Source organism: Phocoena phocoena, chromosome 2 (assembly GCF_963924675.1).
Source record: "Phocoena phocoena chromosome 2, mPhoPho1.1, whole genome shotgun sequence".
Taxonomy (NCBI): domain Eukaryota; kingdom Metazoa; phylum Chordata; class Mammalia; order Artiodactyla; family Phocoenidae; genus Phocoena; species Phocoena phocoena.
This window is the reverse complement of record NC_089220.1, coordinates 8,819,671-8,838,823: the sequence shown is the minus strand read 5'-3', so window position 1 is coordinate 8,838,823 and position 19,153 is coordinate 8,819,671. Positions and strand designations below refer to the sequence as shown.

At 47.1% G+C, this 19,153-nt stretch overlaps 1 protein-coding gene and 1 non-coding gene across 2 annotated transcripts; one reads left to right on the top strand and one right to left on the bottom strand.

Annotated features, from left to right (window-relative positions):
- Positions 1-918: 918 nt before the first annotated feature.
- LOC136119710 (small Cajal body-specific RNA 13) lies at positions 919-1,193 on the bottom strand. The gene has a single exon (XR_010655671.1). It is a non-coding gene; the product is annotated as a small Cajal body-specific RNA 13 (non-coding RNA).
- A 1,200-nt stretch (positions 1,194-2,393) lies between these two features.
- Positions 2,394-11,527, top strand: GLRX5 (glutaredoxin 5). The gene is made up of 2 exons (XM_065872649.1): positions 2,394-2,750; positions 10,883-11,527. Exons 1-2 carry the CDS (start codon positions 2,465-2,467, stop codon positions 11,059-11,061), a joined length of 465 nt encoding a protein of 154 aa, XP_065728721.1. The 5' UTR covers positions 2,394-2,464; the 3' UTR covers positions 11,062-11,527.
- The last annotated feature ends 7,626 nt before the right edge of the window (positions 11,528-19,153 follow it).

Genomic DNA, 19,153 nt, shown 5'->3' with positions numbered 1-19,153 from the left:
CAAAGCCATCCCACTTAGCTCCCTGAATGAGCCCCGACTTGCTTTCCTTGCATTTCATGGATGTCCTTATCATACTCGACTGTACACAGCAACTCTATTATAAATTTGGAGAACACAGGCTTTGTATTCTTCCTGCTGAAGGACTGCTCTTAACCTTTAATGACAGCTGTGTTTTCTCAATTTAATGAAATGTCTGCCAACTGTACTGGCAAAGCCGGTATCACACACTAGATAAGTGACATGATACTCCCCATGACTAGCACTACGTCTCTGCATCCTCACATCGTAAGTCTGCAAATTCTTCTCCCTATTCCAGTTAACGCAAGAGCGGAATGAGACAGTTCAGAGTAGGCAATAAACAATTCAGGTTTTCTGGAATGAACTGCCAATATTTATTAAAAAAAAAAACTAAAACAAACTTACCAGAACATAAGTATGAGTAAAAGTTATGTGACTTCGCAAATAATATAGCCCCTACTGTTAGGTGCACCAGATGCTGGACTTTTGAAACAACAGTTAAGCTTCGACATCACATCGCTTCCTGTATGTTACTGTCCTGTATATTTCTGTATGATGTTTGTTCCTCTGATTTACCTGGAATCAATGACTCTAGAGGGGAAAAAAAAGGACTCTTTAAGAAGCTGATCAATTTTGGGTCCCACATTAGAAAACTACCAAACATCAATAACAACCACGGGGATAAAACACATACATCACTGGGGAGCACTTCTGAGTAACATCTCGAGTTTATTTTCAGCTTACTGGCCTCAAGTCTCCCGGTGAAAGATTATTTGGAAGATTCACTTGCTGTCAGCACATGTACTAATTTTCTGATTTTTAAACTTGAGCACCTCCAAAGCAGAACCAGGTCACCTCCAGCCACAACTTTTTAAATACTTAGGGTTTAAAAAGAAAGTAATTTGTAGCAGTACTTAGTGTCCAACAGAAACCACTCCATCTGTTAAACAACATCTGACTGCAAAAGCTTCTCTTACTGTCGGTTGATAGATAATGACATGGCACAGCCATTATCACCGTGGCAACAGTAATCGGAAACTATCAGAGGAAAATTGCACATGGTACTGCTGTCCCTTGAGCAGCCATGCCTCAGCTTCCTCTGGAGAATGCTTTCTCTGCAAGTCTGGTGTGCTCTAGGGTACCACCAACCCAGCACCGCTCCAAGACTACAGACCACGTGGCGATTTCACTAAGCCCCGCTCTTCCGGGATCATTCTTTCCACCAATGTGAGCACCTGCTAGGTTCCAAGCACTGTTCTACGTACTGAGGATACAGTAATGAATGAAGTTGACAGTCTGGGAGGGAAGTCAATAAACAAGTTAACAAATATATGTCAAGATGAACTAAGCACAATGGAGAACAGAGAAAGCAGTGGGCCTAGGGAAGCTTCCCTTCCCTCCTCTCTACCCTCACATTGATTTGTACCTGCTTCTCATTTCTCAAGCTCTGGGCACAGGTCCCGCGCCGGCACCGTGCCTTGCACGCAGCAGCTGCTCAGAAAACGTCTGTCGAATGAACCAATTCCTTTCTTAGGTCCCCATTCAACCTCTCCTGGGCCCAAGCCCAGGGGCTTAGGTCGGCTGCAAAGTCAGCTTAGCCCCGATCACACAGACGAGAGCTCTTTACAAACTTTAAAAATCAAAGTTGTTTTAGTGAAATAATCGCGCTGCAGAGGCGGGAACCACGGGAAGGGGTCTGGGCCTCTGCTCTCACGAGGGCAGCGGGACCACAGGAGGGCTGCGACACACGGCCCGGGCCCCGACGCCGTAGCCCCGGGCAGGCCTGGCCGCCAGAGCCCGGCGCAGCCCCTGCTCTCGCCGCGAACAGCCGCGGCCTTACTGAAGCTCCGGAAAGCTCACCTAAGCCGGGAACGGCGGATCCAAGCCTGCTCCAGCCCCACCACCACCCGGAACGCAAGAAGCAGCGGCCGGCCAACCGCGCTGCCGTGGCAACGCAACCTCCGCCCGCACCGGAACCGGAACCTTCATCTGGAAGTGACCCCTTCCCGGCGTTCCGCGGAACGACGAAACCCCGCCCAGCGCCTGTCCCAAGTCCTCCCGGAGCATCCCAGCAGGCCCGTCCACCCTTCAGAGAGAAGCCGTCTTCCCTCTCGTTTCGCCTCCCCTTGCCTCGGAGCGTGACCCTGATGGACATCCACTCTCTCCAATCAACTGACAAAACGGTTTCCGGCGGCCAATGGTAAGGCGATAGAATGCGGCTCAGGCGTAAGGGCCGCCTCCAACCTGTCGGGGCGGGACGAGTAACATGATTGGTGAAATCCAACAATTGAGGGCCAGGGTTCTCCAATCACGGAGAGCCGTTCGGCGCCGGTCCAATGAGGGCCTCCGGGGGGGCGGGCCGGGCCTCCGCGGGCCGGGCCCCGGGAAGGCTTCGGCTGGCTAGCCCAGGTCCTTGGCCGTCGAGAGCTCAGGCCAGCGTGCGGGAATGAGCGGGTCCCTGGGCCGGGCGGCTGCGGCTCTGCTCCGCTGGGGGCGCGGCGCGGGCGGCGGCCTGCGGGGCCCGGGCGTGCGGGCGGCGAGCTCGGGCGGCAGCGGCTCGTCGGAGCACCTGGACGCGCTGGTGAAGAAGGACAGGGTGGTGGTCTTCCTAAAGGGGACTCCGGAGCAGCCCCAGTGCGGCTTCAGCAACGCCGTGGTGCAGATCCTGCGGCTGCACGGCGTCCGCGACTACGCGGCCTACAACGTGCTGGACGACCCCCAGCTCAGGCAAGGTCAGAGCCGGCTGGGGGCGGAGCTGGGGGGCGACCGGCCGAGGCCACTCTGCGGGGTCGAGGGTCTGTCGGGCAAGGTCCGTCCGGGGGCTTGAGGGGATTTCAGACACGAGCTTCCACACGGGTCTAGGGGTGGGGGCCTGATCGACTTGAACTTGATCTCGAGGATCTGGGCCTCTGGGCTGACATGGGCAATGGAGTAAGTCCTAGCGGTTCCCCAGTCCTCACTCTGAGCTGAAAAAGGCATTTCGGGGCCAGTGCTCTTCAGCCGAATCCAAGGAGCGTGGTCAGCAGCCTGACTCCCTGCTCTGCAGGGCTGGGGAAGTGGGCAGAGAGGGATACAAGAAGAGCCATTAGAGGTAGGCACTTCGGGGACACTTTGAGGGGCTGCCCTGTCTCGTGGATAAGGAGAGGTGCTGTTGATGGCGGGGGGAGGGTCGAGGTTGCCCTTGTCTGAGGCTAGGGGCTCAGAGGCTGGCCTGTCGTGCCTCAAGGCTCGGGGTGACAGGGACCGTTCTCTGTTGCTGCTACAGGAGCGGTTGACACAGCTTTTGGACAGGTCTTAGTTGGGATCTGGTGTGGGAGAAAAAGACATGAAATTTATTTTTAGATACTCAAGGATGGGGGAGATTTGTGGTGGCTAGGGATTGGAGAGGCTTGTGGGGAGAGGGACGAAGAATGACTCCTGGGCCCTAGCTCACTCAAGCTTGGAGCTCCAGGAACCGGTCAGGGTCTGGGGCAGACACAGTACTGTCTGTGACTTTTCAGTGGCCCAGAGGGGAGGATGGAGGACCCCGACAGTTAACTAGCATCTTTTCTGATGAGCACCTTGCTGAGAACCTTACCTGCATTCTTCTGTTTTATCTTAGTGCGGGAGGAGAGAGAGGCCAGAACACCTGGGTCTGCTCCTTGGCTGGGGTGGGTGGGGTTGTTGGAGGCATTGGGGGGACCGTGCCTGTACCCCCTGAAGGGTGGCATTCCAGTTAGACTTTCAGTGACTGAGTTCTCCCCGAGTTTCCTGATGTTGTTTAGAGACAGTGTTCTAAAAAGTGTTTTAGGGCCTCAAGTTCTATGGTAGTCTACATTCAGAATTCTGTATTGTGCTCTTCTACGTTTGAAGTTGTCAATCATAGTCATTCCAACAGAGATGGGACAGGCTGGCGTCAGGGAAAGGCTTTGGGTTAGACTCCTTTGGCCAGTCAGCTGTGCAACCCGAGGCAAGGTACATGACTGCGTTTTCCTTTTCGGTAATATGAGGATAATGAAACCACACTTGGCAAAGGTTTTGTGAGGAAAAAAGGGAAGATAAAACTTTTAGAAAGTGCCTTGTCCTCTTATCTCGCACTCAGAAGGCATCCATTAAATGGTAACCATTTTATTATTAGCACTTTATGGTTTTAAAAGTATTTTTTCCCATGGAATCTCATCCTTATAGAACTCTCGGTTTGGGTGGATGGAAACAAGGAGTGAAGGCAGCTTTGAGTTACCAGGAGGCATATGTAACATTTCCATGTGCTGTGCCCATGATCCTTCTCCCTTCCTGGAGTCCTGGAATGCTACCAGTTGCTGGCTTTTTTCACATACAGGGTGATCTGCAGTCTTCATGCAGCAGCAGTGGCGTCTCTGCCTAAAAGATAAGATAGGAGAAACTACTCTGTAATCTTTCTGCTGGGACCTTGCCTCGGGCCGCTTGCAAATTGCCACTGTGGTCCTTAGTAGAACGTTGTGTTGTTGATCTCTTACTTAGCTTAAAGTTTTGAGAGTCTTTGGTTTATGAATTTCTGTTCTCCTGTTTAATATAACCAGAGATGGTATAACTGAGTCACTTTGCTGTACACCTGAAACATTGTACATCAACTATACTTGAATTAAAACATTTTTCTGAAATATAACCGGAGATGGGCTATACTGGAATATGGCCAGTAAACTGAAAGTCACAGCAGGAATAAGAATGTTTGCCGAGAGCACTTATGTATCTGACTTCCAGTCTTCTGTTCTTAAGTGTTCAAACAATAGCAACAGGAATTTAACCCTTAAATTTCTTGACCATTGAGCTTCATCAGACCATTACTTTTAGTTAGTGAATGTGTTGCATACATAACGCGTCTTTCGTTGCCTAGAAAAGTAAACCTTAGGGTAAGTATTAACCTCTAGACTCGGGCAGGGTGGTATAAGCACGTCATTAGAGTGGGGAGTAGTTTAGCCAGGGTGAGGCTTTAAAACATGAAGATTCTTCATCTTTTTGCTCTCCACACCTTCAGGTTTACCAAGAGAGACTGACAGGCTGTCTGATGCTTGCTTTTGCCAGCTAAAGATATGTCTGTGAACTTTTCCCAGACCCAAGGTCACTTCTAGTAACAGAATAGGGGCTTCTGCAAAATTGGCCTTTCCTGTTTTCTTGTGCCAGAGAAGGCTGAGTTTTAGAAAGGACCCAAGTCGGAGGAAGACCCTCAGACACTGTCTCCGAGTTCTGGGCGCTGGGTCCAGGGAGTATGGTGCACAGAGGTGTCAGCCTGAGGCCTGAGACCCAACGAAGCAAGGTGACTGAGGCAGCTTTGCGTTTTGGCCTTCCTCAAGGTTTGTTCCTTTTTAAAAATATGGAGCACCCACAAGACGGCCACGTAGGGTCACGGTGGATGGATGTCACCATATCCTGCTCCTGGTCTTAACAAAGACTAATCTTTGCTTTCAGTTGCGAAAGTAACATGTGCTCGTGGGAGAAATTTGGAAAACACTGAAAATCTAAATAAAATGAAAATCCCCTGTAATTCCGTATAAACCATTATTATTAACATTTGGATCTAGTTTCTAACAGTTTTTTTTTTTTCTTTTTTAACAGAGTTGAGATCACCCATGTCTATATATAGCATTTTGCCCCCCTGAGAGCAGGGAATGTGTCTTCTGCGACTCCCTGAGCACTGTGTGTGATGCTTCTGCAAAGCGAGCGTTCAATGCGTGTTTTAATGAATAAATAAATGCTTCTTTTATTTATCATTTTATCATAAACTCTCTTTCCTGCTCTTAAAAACATTATAGACACTCGAATTTCTGCCTACTCAGATCACCACTGTATTCCTCGAGTCGGGAACAGCGTCTGTTGAATGAATACCCATCATCCTATCGTTGAATGGTTCTTAAGTATTTGAAAATATGCCCAGCCTTTCCAGTATCAAGGAATTTCAGGCAGTAGTAGAACTATGACGTTGGTAAGCATTAAAAATCAGATAACAAGTGTGCATGTGTGTCTGGTGGGCAGGTTGTATGCTGCAGATGGGGGTATAAAGTGGGGCCCACACTTGGAAGGAGTGACTCTCAGTACCCAGTCAAGTTGAAGGTGGACAGAGCTGAACACCCAGCTGTTTCACTCCCGGTTATTTAGGCTACATCAGGGATCGACAAGCTTCCTTGTAAAGGGCCAGAGAGTAAATAGTTTAGGCTTTGGGGGCCTGGTGGTCTCTGTTACACCTATTCAGCTCTGCTGTTACAGTGTACAGCAGTCAGGGACAACACACAGACGAATGAGCGGGGCGAAGTTCCAATAACACTTTATTTACAAAAGGATGTGGACCGGCTTTGGCCCGAAGGCTGTAGTTTGCCACCCCTTTGTCTAGAGAGACTGTCCCCTGTATGTGAGCTAGGAGATGCACGTAAGGGTGAGCACTGCAGTGTTCCTTGTGATAATGAAAAGTGGGCAAGAACAGATCTTGGTCTGTTAGCAGCAGACTGAAGAAACCAACTGTAGCTTAGTCATGATGGAAAACTAAGTTGTGGTTAAAATGAATTAGATCTAGGGACTTCCCTGGTGGCGCAGTGGTTAAGAATCCACCTGCCAATGCAGGGGACACAGGTTCAATCCCTGGTCTGGGAAGATCCCACACGCTGCGGAGCAACTAGGCCCATGCACCACAACTGCTGACCCTGTGCTCTAGATCCCGCGAGTCACAACTACTGAAGCCCGCGTGCCGCAACTACTGAGCCTGTGCACCGCAACTACTGAAGCCCGCGCGCCTAGAGCCCATGCTTGGCAACAAGAGAAGCCACTGCAATGAGAAGCCCGCGCACCGCAACGAAGAGTAGCCCCCGCTCTCCACAACTAGAGAAAGCCGCACAGCAACAAAGACCCAGCACAGCCAAAAATTTTTTAAATTAAAAAAAAAAAATCTAGATGTATTCTCAAAAAAGGCGATGCTTAGTCAAAAAGCAAGTTACAAAAGGATAATTGTGGCTTAACGCCGTTTGTGTCTGTAAATGTTAAAGATGTGGAACAGTCCCATGGATTGCAGATCCATGTGTCGTGCAGGTGGGGCTCACAGTGGGGCAGGAGTGACAGATGCCAGCCTCCGGCCAGAGACCACCTCTGGTGGTCAAGAACCTGGCCTTTGGACTCCTAGACATCTGGACTCAAATCCTGTCTCTACCGTATGTCAGCACTGTGACGCTGGTTAAGTTATTTAACCTCTCTGAGCCTTCATTTCTTCATCTGTAAAATAGGGATGATTATACATAACTTGTAGGAATTTTGTAAAGATGAAATGAGATTAGATATGTGAAAAACTTAGAGTATGAAACTCAGGAACCCTTAGCTCAGTAAATGGTATTTTTATTATTGCATTGCATGCTTCACTGGTATGCATTCTTTCCTGCATTCTTTCCCTGCATTCTTTCCCTCTGTTTACTTGCGTACATTGTCAGGAGAGCATTTCTGTGGAGGGTGGGGTAGAGGACACTGACGTGGAGACAGTAGCCACAGTGCACCTGGCGCTGTGGGAGCTTAATTCATTTCACCAATTATATCTTATTTAATCTTCATAACAAATATGTGAGGCATAGAGTTATTCCCATTTTACAGAAAAGGAAACAGGTTGAGAGATGAGCAGATTTATCTGAGACTGTATTTACAAGCCAGCCAGCCACAGTCTGCCGACCCCTAAACCAGCGCCTTGACCCTCTCGGCACCGTGGTTTACTTTTTGTCAGGCAGTGCTAACATCATTCTCTTAAGGAAGATGGAGAAATGCGTGATTCCAGGAGGAGGTGACATGACTTGCCCGAGGAACAGAGCCTCGTTAAGTGGCAGAGTTGGCATCAACCCGCGTCAGACCCTGAAGCTCGTGTACTGAAAATCTACCGGAAAAAAAGAAAACTGTAATTGTGATGCTCTTACGATTATTGTCCAAACCAGGAATGGGTCCAATATTCTGAAATGTCGTGAATTTTGAAAAGTACCTTTTGAAAGTTCTGGAAGGGAATTTTCCAGAACATTTTCTCCCCTCTCGCTTGATACTTCAGAACATGACATTTTTTTGGTGGGGCAGTAGGTGTATGTAGAACAGATTTTGTACGACAGCCTCCTAACGCCCAGTCCTAGTGTTACCTGTTATATAACTTGGCAGTCACCATTTTCTGTCCCAAACTGAATCAGTTTGTCATCTATAAAATATGGTTGTCATTAAAATCCATTCTTGGGTATGCTTTTCTAATTTTCAAGAGTTGCTCTCTGATTCTGAGTTATTCCATATGATACTTACAAGAATTATCACTGTATATTACAGTTACTGAAAATTTAAAGGATGAGAAAAATTAGCCATGTTTAAACAATTAATTGTGAATTGACAGAATTTGTTTTAGTTTTCAATTCATGAATGTAGTCTTACTGGAAGTTTCTCACTTCACTCTGTAGGAAGCAATTTGGGTATTTCCTTAAATATTTAAACTTGTAATCGGACATTTTAAACATGGAAAATGGCATCGTTTAGGAGAGATGCCAGAGCTTTGCTTTGACAACAGCTGCCTGTAACACCTGATAATCTAAAAATTAAAGAAGTAGTTAAGTTTAATTTTGATAAACTGTCAGCTGGTAGGCACCTTGGATGCTGTCACGATGCCATGTGTTCTGAGGTGGGTTCTTCTGAGTTCTTGAAGTTATTAGGACAGTCACAGGCCAAGGGGTTTGGAAGGAGTTAGCCTCCCTTGCATGTGACTGTATGTTGGTTGTTCAGGATGGTGGAAAGCCCACTTATTTGGGTAGTTTTGGTGGTTAGGATGGATTTCCTTCCTTCCCTTATAGTTGGGATGTATGGTCTGCAACAATGTAATGTATGTTTACTTGTTGCCTAACGCTTTGGTTGAGTGTGCTACCATAAAAACGATTGATGAAAGCAAGTCATTCTTTTACTCAACAAAGATTTTATTTTTAAAAATTGTACTTTTTAGGATTAAACGTGTGGTTTTGGGTGGCCCTCAGATGGCAAATTTGTTTTCACCTTTGGTGTGTTTCAGAAATTGTAGGCACTCGCCGAAAGAATCAGTAGATATTCATTGCCATGAAAAGCTTAATGCCGTGTATTATTAATTGGAAAAAAAAAACCAGATATAATATTGTGCAGATAAATGGTTCATGTACATAAATGTAACAGATATTTAAGAAAGTTTAGAAGTATAAAGTTCATATTCTGAACGTTTCTTAATCTCCCCCCATCATAAAGTATAAAAAGATGTGTTATTGGAAACGTAAAGTTAAGTTCTGATAGACTCTTTGTGTTTGAGGGTAGAGTTAAAAAAAAAAATCCGAAACATACAGCTTACATGCTAAGTAATTGTTTATGTAGCACCAAACATCAGAGTGATGAAAAACTTGAATTCAAAAAAAAAAAAACTTGAATTCATCAGGGTATTCAAGTATAAAGGCATTCTGATGATTAATGGAATTTGCCCTTTATTGGTAACCTCCAAACCTCTAGCTGATTTTTTTTTTAAACAGAAACCCAGAGTGGCTTAGAAGTGAGTTTTTCAGGGCCTATAACGTTGTAACCATTTCTCTCTCCATGAAGTCTGTCTGCAGAAGAAAGATAAAGCTCTCTACTAGGGGCCCTCTAGCGCTGTCGGTTAGAGCGAAGTTGCTGTTTTTTAGAAAGCAGTGACTTTTAAAAGAGAAAAACACATGGTATCTTGGGAAGGTTATTTGTAATATAACTCATATTGGTAATCTTATTTGGTAAAACTCATCTGATAATAAATGGTAGGGCATCAAGAAAAAGGTTTTGTATTTTTAGTTTGTTTACACAAAAACCACCACTTGACCAATTTCTAAAATTTGTGTAATACTGTCTTTTGCCTGAAGACTTTGTTGACTTTTCTGTTTCGTTTATTCGTACATTTAAAAAAGTATACTTCATCTCAACCTCTGAGTACAAAAGAAAGTAAAAGGTAAGGAGGAATTTAGAAAAGAGTGAGTGATCTTTTCTGCCTTAAGACTGAAACCACACTTCCTTCATAGCCATCATCCTCGTGGCACAGCACTGCACAGAGTCATCCCATGGCTGCACTGTCCCTGAACGTACTTCATCTCGGTGTGTCCTCAAAGCCATTGTCTCTTAGGGCAGGGAGTGGGTCTCACCCCGTGGCCCTGTGCCTGGCCCAGGACGTGGACCTTCATGAGCTTTGGGCCTTTCCTTCATTTCACTCAGTCCCTGCGAGTTCTGTGCTGAGTCAGATCAGCTGTCCCGTGGAGAGCTCATCTGAGGGGCTGAATAGAACGAGGGCCACAGTCTAGCCACAGGAGAGGGATTTTTCTTTGGGCAAAAGAATTATTAAAGATCAAAGCCAATGACTCAGTGTCTGTAAATTCACCAGCTGAGACAGGCACGGAAAACATTAGGTGGGGGCTGCCCAGTGTGCCAGTGAGTTACCGTGATGGATCCATGTTCAGTAGTCCATTTGGGAATGGAGTGGCATTTCTTTCGTTTGTTTGTTTTGCTGAAAACGTGGCCCGCAGAAGCATGGGGAATATAGCCTTCTGTATCTTGTGTCACTTGCATTAACCAGTCAAGTTCTCTGCCATTAATCCAGGGTCGATTGTGTGTCAGGTAGTTTATGAGAGCCTTACTTAACCTGATTCTCATAAAAACTTTGTGAGATAAGGGTGGAAACAGAGGATGGAGGCCTCACTGTTTATAATTGCAAGAGTCAGCGGTCCATTCAACTCAAAAGCTTATGCTCTTTGTAGCAAATACACGGTCCCCCAGGGATGGGGAGCCAGGAAGGGTTACGGGGTGTCCCTAGGAGCGGGGAAACGTATTTTGCTGTACAAGTATTTGACCACTGAAATGACAGTTAAATGTTCTTTCCCCGTAGGCATTAAAGACTATTCCAACTGGCCCACCATCCCACAAGTGTACCTCAATGGCGAGTTCGTGGGGGGCTGTGACATTCTTCTGCAGATGCACCAGAATGGGGACCTGGTGGAAGAACTGAAAAAGCTGGGGATCCGCTCCGCCCTCTTAGATGAAAAGAAAGATCAAGATTCAAAGTGAGGGTGGCCCACGCGAGGAAGCCGCTGGTGTCAGAATCTCACTGCCAGAAAAGCCTTCCTGATTCTGGTTTTTGCTCTTCAGATGACTGTTTGCACTGATTCCTCCAGTTTGTAAACAGCCTGGTGATTTTAGCATGTCTGGTGTTTGAGCAAGGAATATCCTATCGTGAACGTAATTGTAACCACTGCAGTGTCATAATCAGTGTCGTACGACGAGATTGCTGTACACACGATTCCTTCTTATGTTGTCCTTTGCTCTTTGCTTGATTCAGGAGTAAACCTAGGAGCTTTTGAATCATCATTATTGTTCATGAGTCCTCTGCAAATATGTCAGTCTGCAAAGATCATATACCCCCCCATCCCTAATTTTTTGTAACTTGTTCTGTTAAGAAAAACGATGGACAAGGAAGAAAATAAGATAACCGGGGTGTTGTTTTTTTTAAAATAAACTGCCAACCCAGGGATACCACGTGTGAGTTGTTAATCTGAATAGCAATAAGTATTTGTCTTCGTCCGTTTGGGATGCTATAACAAAATACCGCAGACTGAATGACTTATAAACAACAGATACTGATTCTCACGGTTCTGGAAGGTGGAAGTCCAAGATCAAGACTGTAGCACATCAGGTGTATGGTGAGGGCCTGCTCCTGCTTCACAGACAGCTGTATTCCCACTGTGTTCTCACAGAAGCTCTTTGGAGTCTCTTTTATAAGGGCACTAATCTCACTTACGAGGGCTCCACCCTCATGACCTAATCACCTCCCAAAGGCCTCCCCTCCTAAAACCATCCCTTTGGAGGTTATATGTCAGCATAGGAATTTTGAGGGGACACAGACATTCAGTCGATAAGGACTTTTAGCACCTCTGACCTTTTGATTTTAGGAATTAAGAGTGATTCTCATTCATACTCTTCTGTTAAATTTGCCACAAAAATTGCCATCAAGCTGTACTCTAATTTTTCGAAGGGAAGTAAGTGTTGTGAACGCTGAGAGGTGTTGATGATCCAGTTGGAGGCTTGGGCGGACTGGCGAGAAGTGAGGTGGGGAGGCTGGAGGGAGGCACCCCGCTCGCCCTGCTCTGAAGACCTGTGCTTGGCCACCTGTGCTCTACTTGGACAGGGAGCAGCATTAGCAGCCGTCCAAAGAATGGGATCTCATGAGTCTTTTATTCCTTAAAAATGGGGCCTTTGGGCTTCCCTGGTGGCGCAGTGGTTAAGAATCCGCCTGCCAATTCAGGGGACGTGGGTTCGAGCCCTGGTCTGGGAGGATCCCACATGCCGCGGAGCAACTAAGCCCGTGTGCCACAACTACTGAGCCTGCGCTCCGGAGCCCGTGAGCCACAACTACTGAAGCCCACGCGCCTAGAGCCTGTGCTCCGCAACAAGAGAAGCCACTGCAATGAGAAGCCTGAACACTGCAACAAAGAGTAGCCCTGCTTGCCGCAACCAGAGAAAAGGCAGCACGCAGCAATGAAGACCCAATGCAGCCAAAAATAATAAATAAATAAAATAAATAAATTAAAAAAAAGAATAGATACCTAAAACACCTAAAATTAAAAAAAATAAAATGGTGCCTTTATAAAAAAGGACATAATTGTAATCATAGCCAAGATCTTCCAGTACATGGTGTCTTTTACCAAGACTGTGCTTCTCCACCTAGGCTGGAGGTGGAGCTAGAGGTAAGCTTTACAGCAAGCGACTCGTGGGAAGAAAGTCCATCCTGTCACCGTGTGCCTTTGGGTCCCCAGAAGCCTTCATTCATCTCCAAGGGCTTGCTTAAACAGAGCATTTATTTAGAAGCACATCTTTACAGTGGCAGAGGTAAGAAGAAGCTGCATTTTTTAAAAATTTATTTATTTATGTTTGGCTGTGTTGGCTCTTCGTTGCTTTCTCTAGTTGCGGCGAGCGGGGGCTAGTCTTCGTTGTGCTGCGCGGGCTTCTCATTGCGGTGGCTTGTCTTGTTGCGGAGCACAGGATCTAGGCGCGTGGGCTCAGTAGTTGTGGCTCGTGGGCTCTAGAACGCAGGCTCAGTAGTTGTGGCGCACGGGCTCTGGAGTGCAGGCTCAGTAGTTGTGGCGCACGGGCTTAGTTGCTTCACGGCATGTGGGATCTTCCCGGACCAGGGATCGAACCCGTTTCCCCTGCCAATGCAGGCAGATTCTTAACCACTGCGCCACCAGGGAAGCCCGAAGCTGCATTTTTTTTTTTTTTTTTTTTTTTTTTTGCGTTACACGGGCCTCTCGTTTGTGGCCTCTCCCGTTGCGGAGCACAGGCTCCGGACGCGCAGGCCCAGCGGCCATGGCTCACGGGCCCAGCCGCTCCGCGGCATGTGGGATCCTCCCGGACCGGGTCACGAACCCATGCCCCCTGCATCGGCAGGCAGACTCTCAACCACTGCGCCACCAGGGAAGCCCCGAAGCTGCATTTTTTAATGAAAAGAGCAAAAATGACAAGGAAGGCGGGATGGCTTATTTCCCCGGAGCTGTTCTGGAGGTTTGTTCTGTGATTATTGAGTTTACATGAGTGCCACTTGGAAAAGCTCTGAAAACGGACAGACTTGGTGGGGTAAGGATTGACCTGCCGGGTGGTCTTGTAGCTCACAGCTCCTGGCTCCATCCTTCCCCCAGAGGTTGTGAGATTCCCAGGAGAAAAGAAAGTCAAGTTGTAGCCCATCCCCACATCCGTGGGGACTGTCCCATCCCCACAGCCCATCCCCACATCCATGGGGACTGCCGTACATCTGTGGGGACGGCCCTGTCAGGTGATAGGACGGCCCCTCGTAAATTACAGAGCTCAGGGCTTCAGGGAAAAGAAAAGCAGATTACTGCCACAAAAAGTTTTATGTTACGGGGCTTTCCTGATGGTGCAGTGGTTGAGAGTCCGCCTGCCGATGCAGGGGACACAGGTTCGTACCCCAGTCCGGGAAGATCCCACATGCCGCGGAGCGGCTGGACCCGTGAGCCACGGCCGCTGAGCCTGCACGTCCGGAGCCAAAAAAAAAGTTTTATATTACGTGCATTGTATACTGCATCCCATCAATACCTTTTGGGTCTGCTCTAAGCTAAGAGCTTACACAGACCCTTAGAGGAGGTTGGAGCTCAATTGTTGGAAGCACTTTGCTTTACAAATGAACGTGAGGGCACTGGAAGGAAGCCCTGTGCTCAGAGCTGCCTGTGCTGCTGCCACGTGGTGGCCGACCGAGGCTGTGACCTTGTCCTTTGGAAAGAATACCGTTAACAAACCACTTTTTACTGTCCCTGGATGAGTACCAGGCCATGGGGCACACACATGAGTCTGCAAAATTGTCCCTTGCCTTCACATCTGGTGTGTAATAGGGTACCTTTCCATAATTTTGCTCCTTTTGGCTTTTCCTTAAACCTGCCTATGTCCCCTTAGGGTTCATCTAAAAAATGAAACGATCAGCAACTTATTTGTAGGGAAACATCAACGTAGGAAACCTCCCCGGGATATTAGCACTAGGGGAGAGCTGCTAGGCGAGTAATTTGACTCAGACGCTTGTGTGTCATAGATCATATCAGTCACCAGAGAGCTTAAAAGTTTAAGGAATCCCGGAGCTCTACAAGAAATGGAAATGTTCTTTCCAAAGTTAATTAATCCTTTTTTTCTCTATGCTTGACAAGTCTCTGCCAAGTGGGAAACTGAAGATGCTATCTGATGTTAGTCTCAATAACTTTAATGGTCTGCGTGATTAGAATCCACTGTGATAGAACAGTGACACCGGAGTTCATTGTGCAAACAGCAACATCACACGTCATCTATGTAAAAATGCAAGGTCCACTTCTCGGCTTTTCACTACAGGGCGCTGGCTTGTATCATCTGATTTATGTTACAACTTCAGTCCTGTGTTATTAGACGGTTTAGACATAGATGAAGTTATTTTAGAACATTTGTATGAGTTGAGGTAGTTTTTGTCTTGTAAGCTGGCAGTTACATAAATGTCATTACACTTCATTTAAGTTTGGGAGGTGTTTTAGAACAGCAGGTAAGTTTTAAGGCGTCTTGGGTTTCTTGTATTGGCCCTATTGAATTGACTTGGGTAGAATCTGGGACCTCAAGCTTTCCTGTAATTACCAACGCCCCAGCAGCTAGCTTGAGAAAGAGCCCTTGTAAATTCATGAATGAGCTTGGTTATTTAGAGGAAAATTGTTTCTTGAGAGGTTGGGTCCCTTGGTGTTCGTGACAGGAGAGATCGGGCTAAGGGTTCAGAGGATCGACCTTCGTGCTGGCCAAGTTATGTTGGAGTACATTTAAACCAGAGGCAAGGAAGCTGCCAGGTGGGTTCCGGAGAGTCACTGACAGGCAAAAATAGATACCGGTGGATGGTCACACCAAAAGGAGCTGATTTGATAGCTATTAAAAAAGATAGATTTCTTAATCCAGTTGAGAATTTTTTTTTTTTTTTGGCCGCGTCAAATGCGGTTCCCTGCCCAGGGATCGAACCTGTGCCCCCTGCAGAGTAAGCGCGGAGTCTCAACCACAAGACCGCCGGGGGTGGGGGTCCCATACGATAGCTAATTTGAGGGAGAGGGGAGGAACAGCGAAAGGGGGAAGAGCTGTTGTCAAGCCACCCACAGCGTGGCCAAGATGGACTTGCGGGAGGTCGCATCCCGTCCTGTTTCCCGAGAGCAGTGTCACTGCAGGGCTTCAGGTTGCACGGGTTGTGCGGTTGAGCTGGGAGCAGACCTGGCCTGAAAGCCTAAGTGCACCTTGCTTCGAAGGCCTTTTCCCTTACTGCAGCCAGAATGGCCCTCCACAGACACACTGCCTACACTTCTCACTCCCCTACTTACAGACCTCCCAGGTCGCTGCCCCAGAAGGCCTTCCCTCACCTCCCTGCTTTGTCCCCACAGCACCAGATTGTCATTGCCCTTTTGCGTGGCTTCACTCGAGGATCCGCTATCGCTAGCCATATGTAGTGCTTAGAAAAATATGTAAAAAATAAGCAAAGGATTCTCTTTCTCCGTTCTGTCCTGATGCGTCACAAGAAGCGTTAGGTCTTTGCAGTTCACCAGGGTAGCAGCACAGGGCAACCCCTAAGAGCTTGGGTTTGGATCAAACTTCCTGGATTCCCATCCCGTTTCTTCCCAGATGTGTGACTGGCCTCAGACACATTAATAACCTCCCTTGCCTACTCTACTGAACAGGACAGTGGGGAACGTCACCTACACCAGGCTTGTCATGAGATGGGAGAATCCACATCAAAAGCCAAGCCCATAATAAGCTTTCCAGATAGGTTAACCTCCATGGTTACCTTGGACTAGATCTGGACTTGATTGTGGTATATTACTCACCATCATTGTTAGGCTTAAGGGAGTAGAGCTAAGTCCATATTTATTAACAGGCCATTGTTTGGTTGTCCCCAGAGCATGGAGACTCATCTTTGAAGGTCAATGACAAGATCTAATATTTGTGATAATCTCAGTGGAGTGTACCCATTATTCAGCTGTTCTTGGGGCTGGAGTCGGGAGGGCCCTGAGACAGAAAGAATTCCCTGTAAATTACTTTCCCTAGACTATAGTTGGACTTATTGCCACCGAGTTTTAATTTTTTTAAATATTATTCCTATTTCATGCAGTGGGAAGTCTGTACTGAACTGATAGGTTAGAATAGGCTTTATTAAGTGTGGAGGTATGCTTGAAAGAACACAGTTTAACCTTGAGTTAATTCTAATTTATCAGTAACAAGGATTGTGATGCTGGGTTCTACTGCACCCAAGTAGTAATTTTCACAGGGATACATTTTGCCAGGAAATAAGAGGTTGATAGGTTTCCTGGCTCACAGGAAGTTAGGTGATGAACCGCAGAAAATACTTCCAGATTATTGGTAGGTCCGTCTAGTCCTAAACTGACAATGAGCCTTGGTAACCAGCAACAGGGATGAGCCAGCCTTGTGGGGCGTCCATGCTAAGCCCTAAGCCCTAGACTATGCGATGGGACCTCTTCCCACTCTAGACCCCAGGTCTGGGGCTGAGCCTTCAGCTGGGAGTCAGGTACCCCTGCCCCTACCCTGAGCCGGGGCAGGCTCAAAATACTTGGAATCTGAAGAACTTCAACAGTTCCTTTTACACATAAGTTGTAACCCTGAGAACCAAGAAGCACATTTCCCATTATCCTGGCTTTTTTTTTTTTTTAATATTTATTTATTTATTTGGTTGCACCAGGTCTTAGTTGTGGCAAGCGGGCTCCTTAGTTGTGGCTCGCCAGCTCCTTAACTGCAGCATGTGGGCTCCTTAGTTGTGGCTCGCCAGCTCCTTAACTGCAGCATGTGGGCTCCTTAGTTGTTGCGTGCAAACTCTTAGTTGCAGCATGCATGTGGGATCTAGTTCCCTGACCAGGGATCTAACCTGGGCCCTCTGAATTGGAAGTGCAGAGTCTTAACCACTGCGCCACCAGGGAAGTCCTATTTTTAGTTTTTAAAGGAAACTCCAGACTGTTCTCCGTAGTGGCTGCACCAATTTACATTCCCATCATCTGAGAGATATTTAGACGGTAGAATTGGAGGTGCTGGGATGAGGGAGAAGCAGACCTGAGTATAAAGCCCATGGCCTGGGAACTGACATTTCCTGCACCAGTCATGGGATTCCAGACCTTTCTGTCGTGTGGGGCTTCCTGACACCAGAGACCACCGATATAGTGTCAAAATGCACAAGCAATGGGTAGTGTTCCCATTTACATGGGTGTGGTGGGGAGCGTGAGAGAGGTAAACCTTGGCATCTTTTTAAACTTGACAGGAGACCCACCGAGTGTGTAGATGGTGAGAGCCATGTGCTATCAGAGGGCTGCCAGGAATCATCCATCAAATCCAGTGTTGTGGGAGGGGCTTGGAAGCCTGCACAGCATGATCCCCGGCTTTCTAACTGCCATTAGTGTATGCAGTAGATTTTCATTAGCACAGGTGCTGTTGAGGTCTTTGATCAATCCTGCCATCTGGTCCAAATAACTGACCCGTCACTTTGAGGTTGTCTAAACCCTTGTAACAAACAGCGGGGACAAGAGGGGGCTTAGAATGTAGTCTTCACGGCTCAGCCTCCGGTTTGGGATAATAAAGCTTCTTGCGGAATTTACGCAGGTCTTCTTGGCCCTTGGTATTAAACAGTCTGTGTGTGTGTGTGTGTGTGTGTGTGTGTGTGTGAGAAATATTGTTTTTTTTTTTTTAGAATAACAAAAAATATTTATTTTACTAAAACATAAGATTTACAGAAGTTTCCAGACAAGCCATACACAATGGTCACAAGCTTTTTCCTGAAGGGAGGATTCTGCACTTGACAGCAAAGTCACAATGTTATTAGTGAGGGCTGTGATGTTTGTTTAATGTTCCCATTTTGGTTCAAACAATCAAGCTTGTCCATCTACAGTGTCTAAATAAAGTTAGACTTGGCTAGAGAGCATATTCTAAAGAACGGGTTAGATGCTTTTTTTTTTTGCGTTACGCGGGCCTCTCACTGTTGCGGCCTCTCCCGTTGCAGAGCACAGGCTCCGGACGCGCAGGCTCAGCGGCCATGGCTCACGGGCCCAGCCGCTCCGCGGCATGTGGGATCTTCCCGGACCGGAGCACGAGCCCGCGTCCCCTGCATCGGCAGGCGGACCCTCAATCACTGCGCCACCAGGGAAGCCAGGGTTAAGTTAGCTGCTTTTAATCAATACAATCAGATCACCATAAAAAGGGGGAAAGGAGCCCATAAAATTCAAATAAAACTACCTTCCCCCGGCCACCAAAAAATAATAACAATAAAGAAAAACACCCACACCCCTGCAGCTAACCCTGACAACTACCTTCATTCACGGCGCTTCATACTCAAACCATGATGGGGAAATGAATAAAAGCAGAGAAGGGCCACTGCTTTTAAACGTCTCACAACAATCCAGATGACACTTCTGGCCTCTGCTCCTGCTTTACAACAGTGAGTCAGGACGAGACATAGATTTACTACTCTGCATTCAGTCACCAGAGGACTGAAGGTGTCTGGGCTTTTATTCTGTAATGTTTCTAAGACTGTGTCCATTAAATGCAAACAGAAAAGGAAGAAGTCTGGGCAGAACAGGAGAAGTGATGCACACCTGATGATCGGATCGAT

Coding starts and splice junctions, on each gene's coding strand:
- GLRX5 (XM_065872649.1), top strand. CDS start 2,465: ATGAGCGGGTCCCTGGGCCGGGCGGCTGCGGCTCTGCTCCGCTGGGGG. Junction 2,751..10,882: donor CGACCCCCAGCTCAGGCAAG/GTCAGAGCCGGC, acceptor CTTTCCCCGTAG/GCATTAAAGACTATTCCAAC.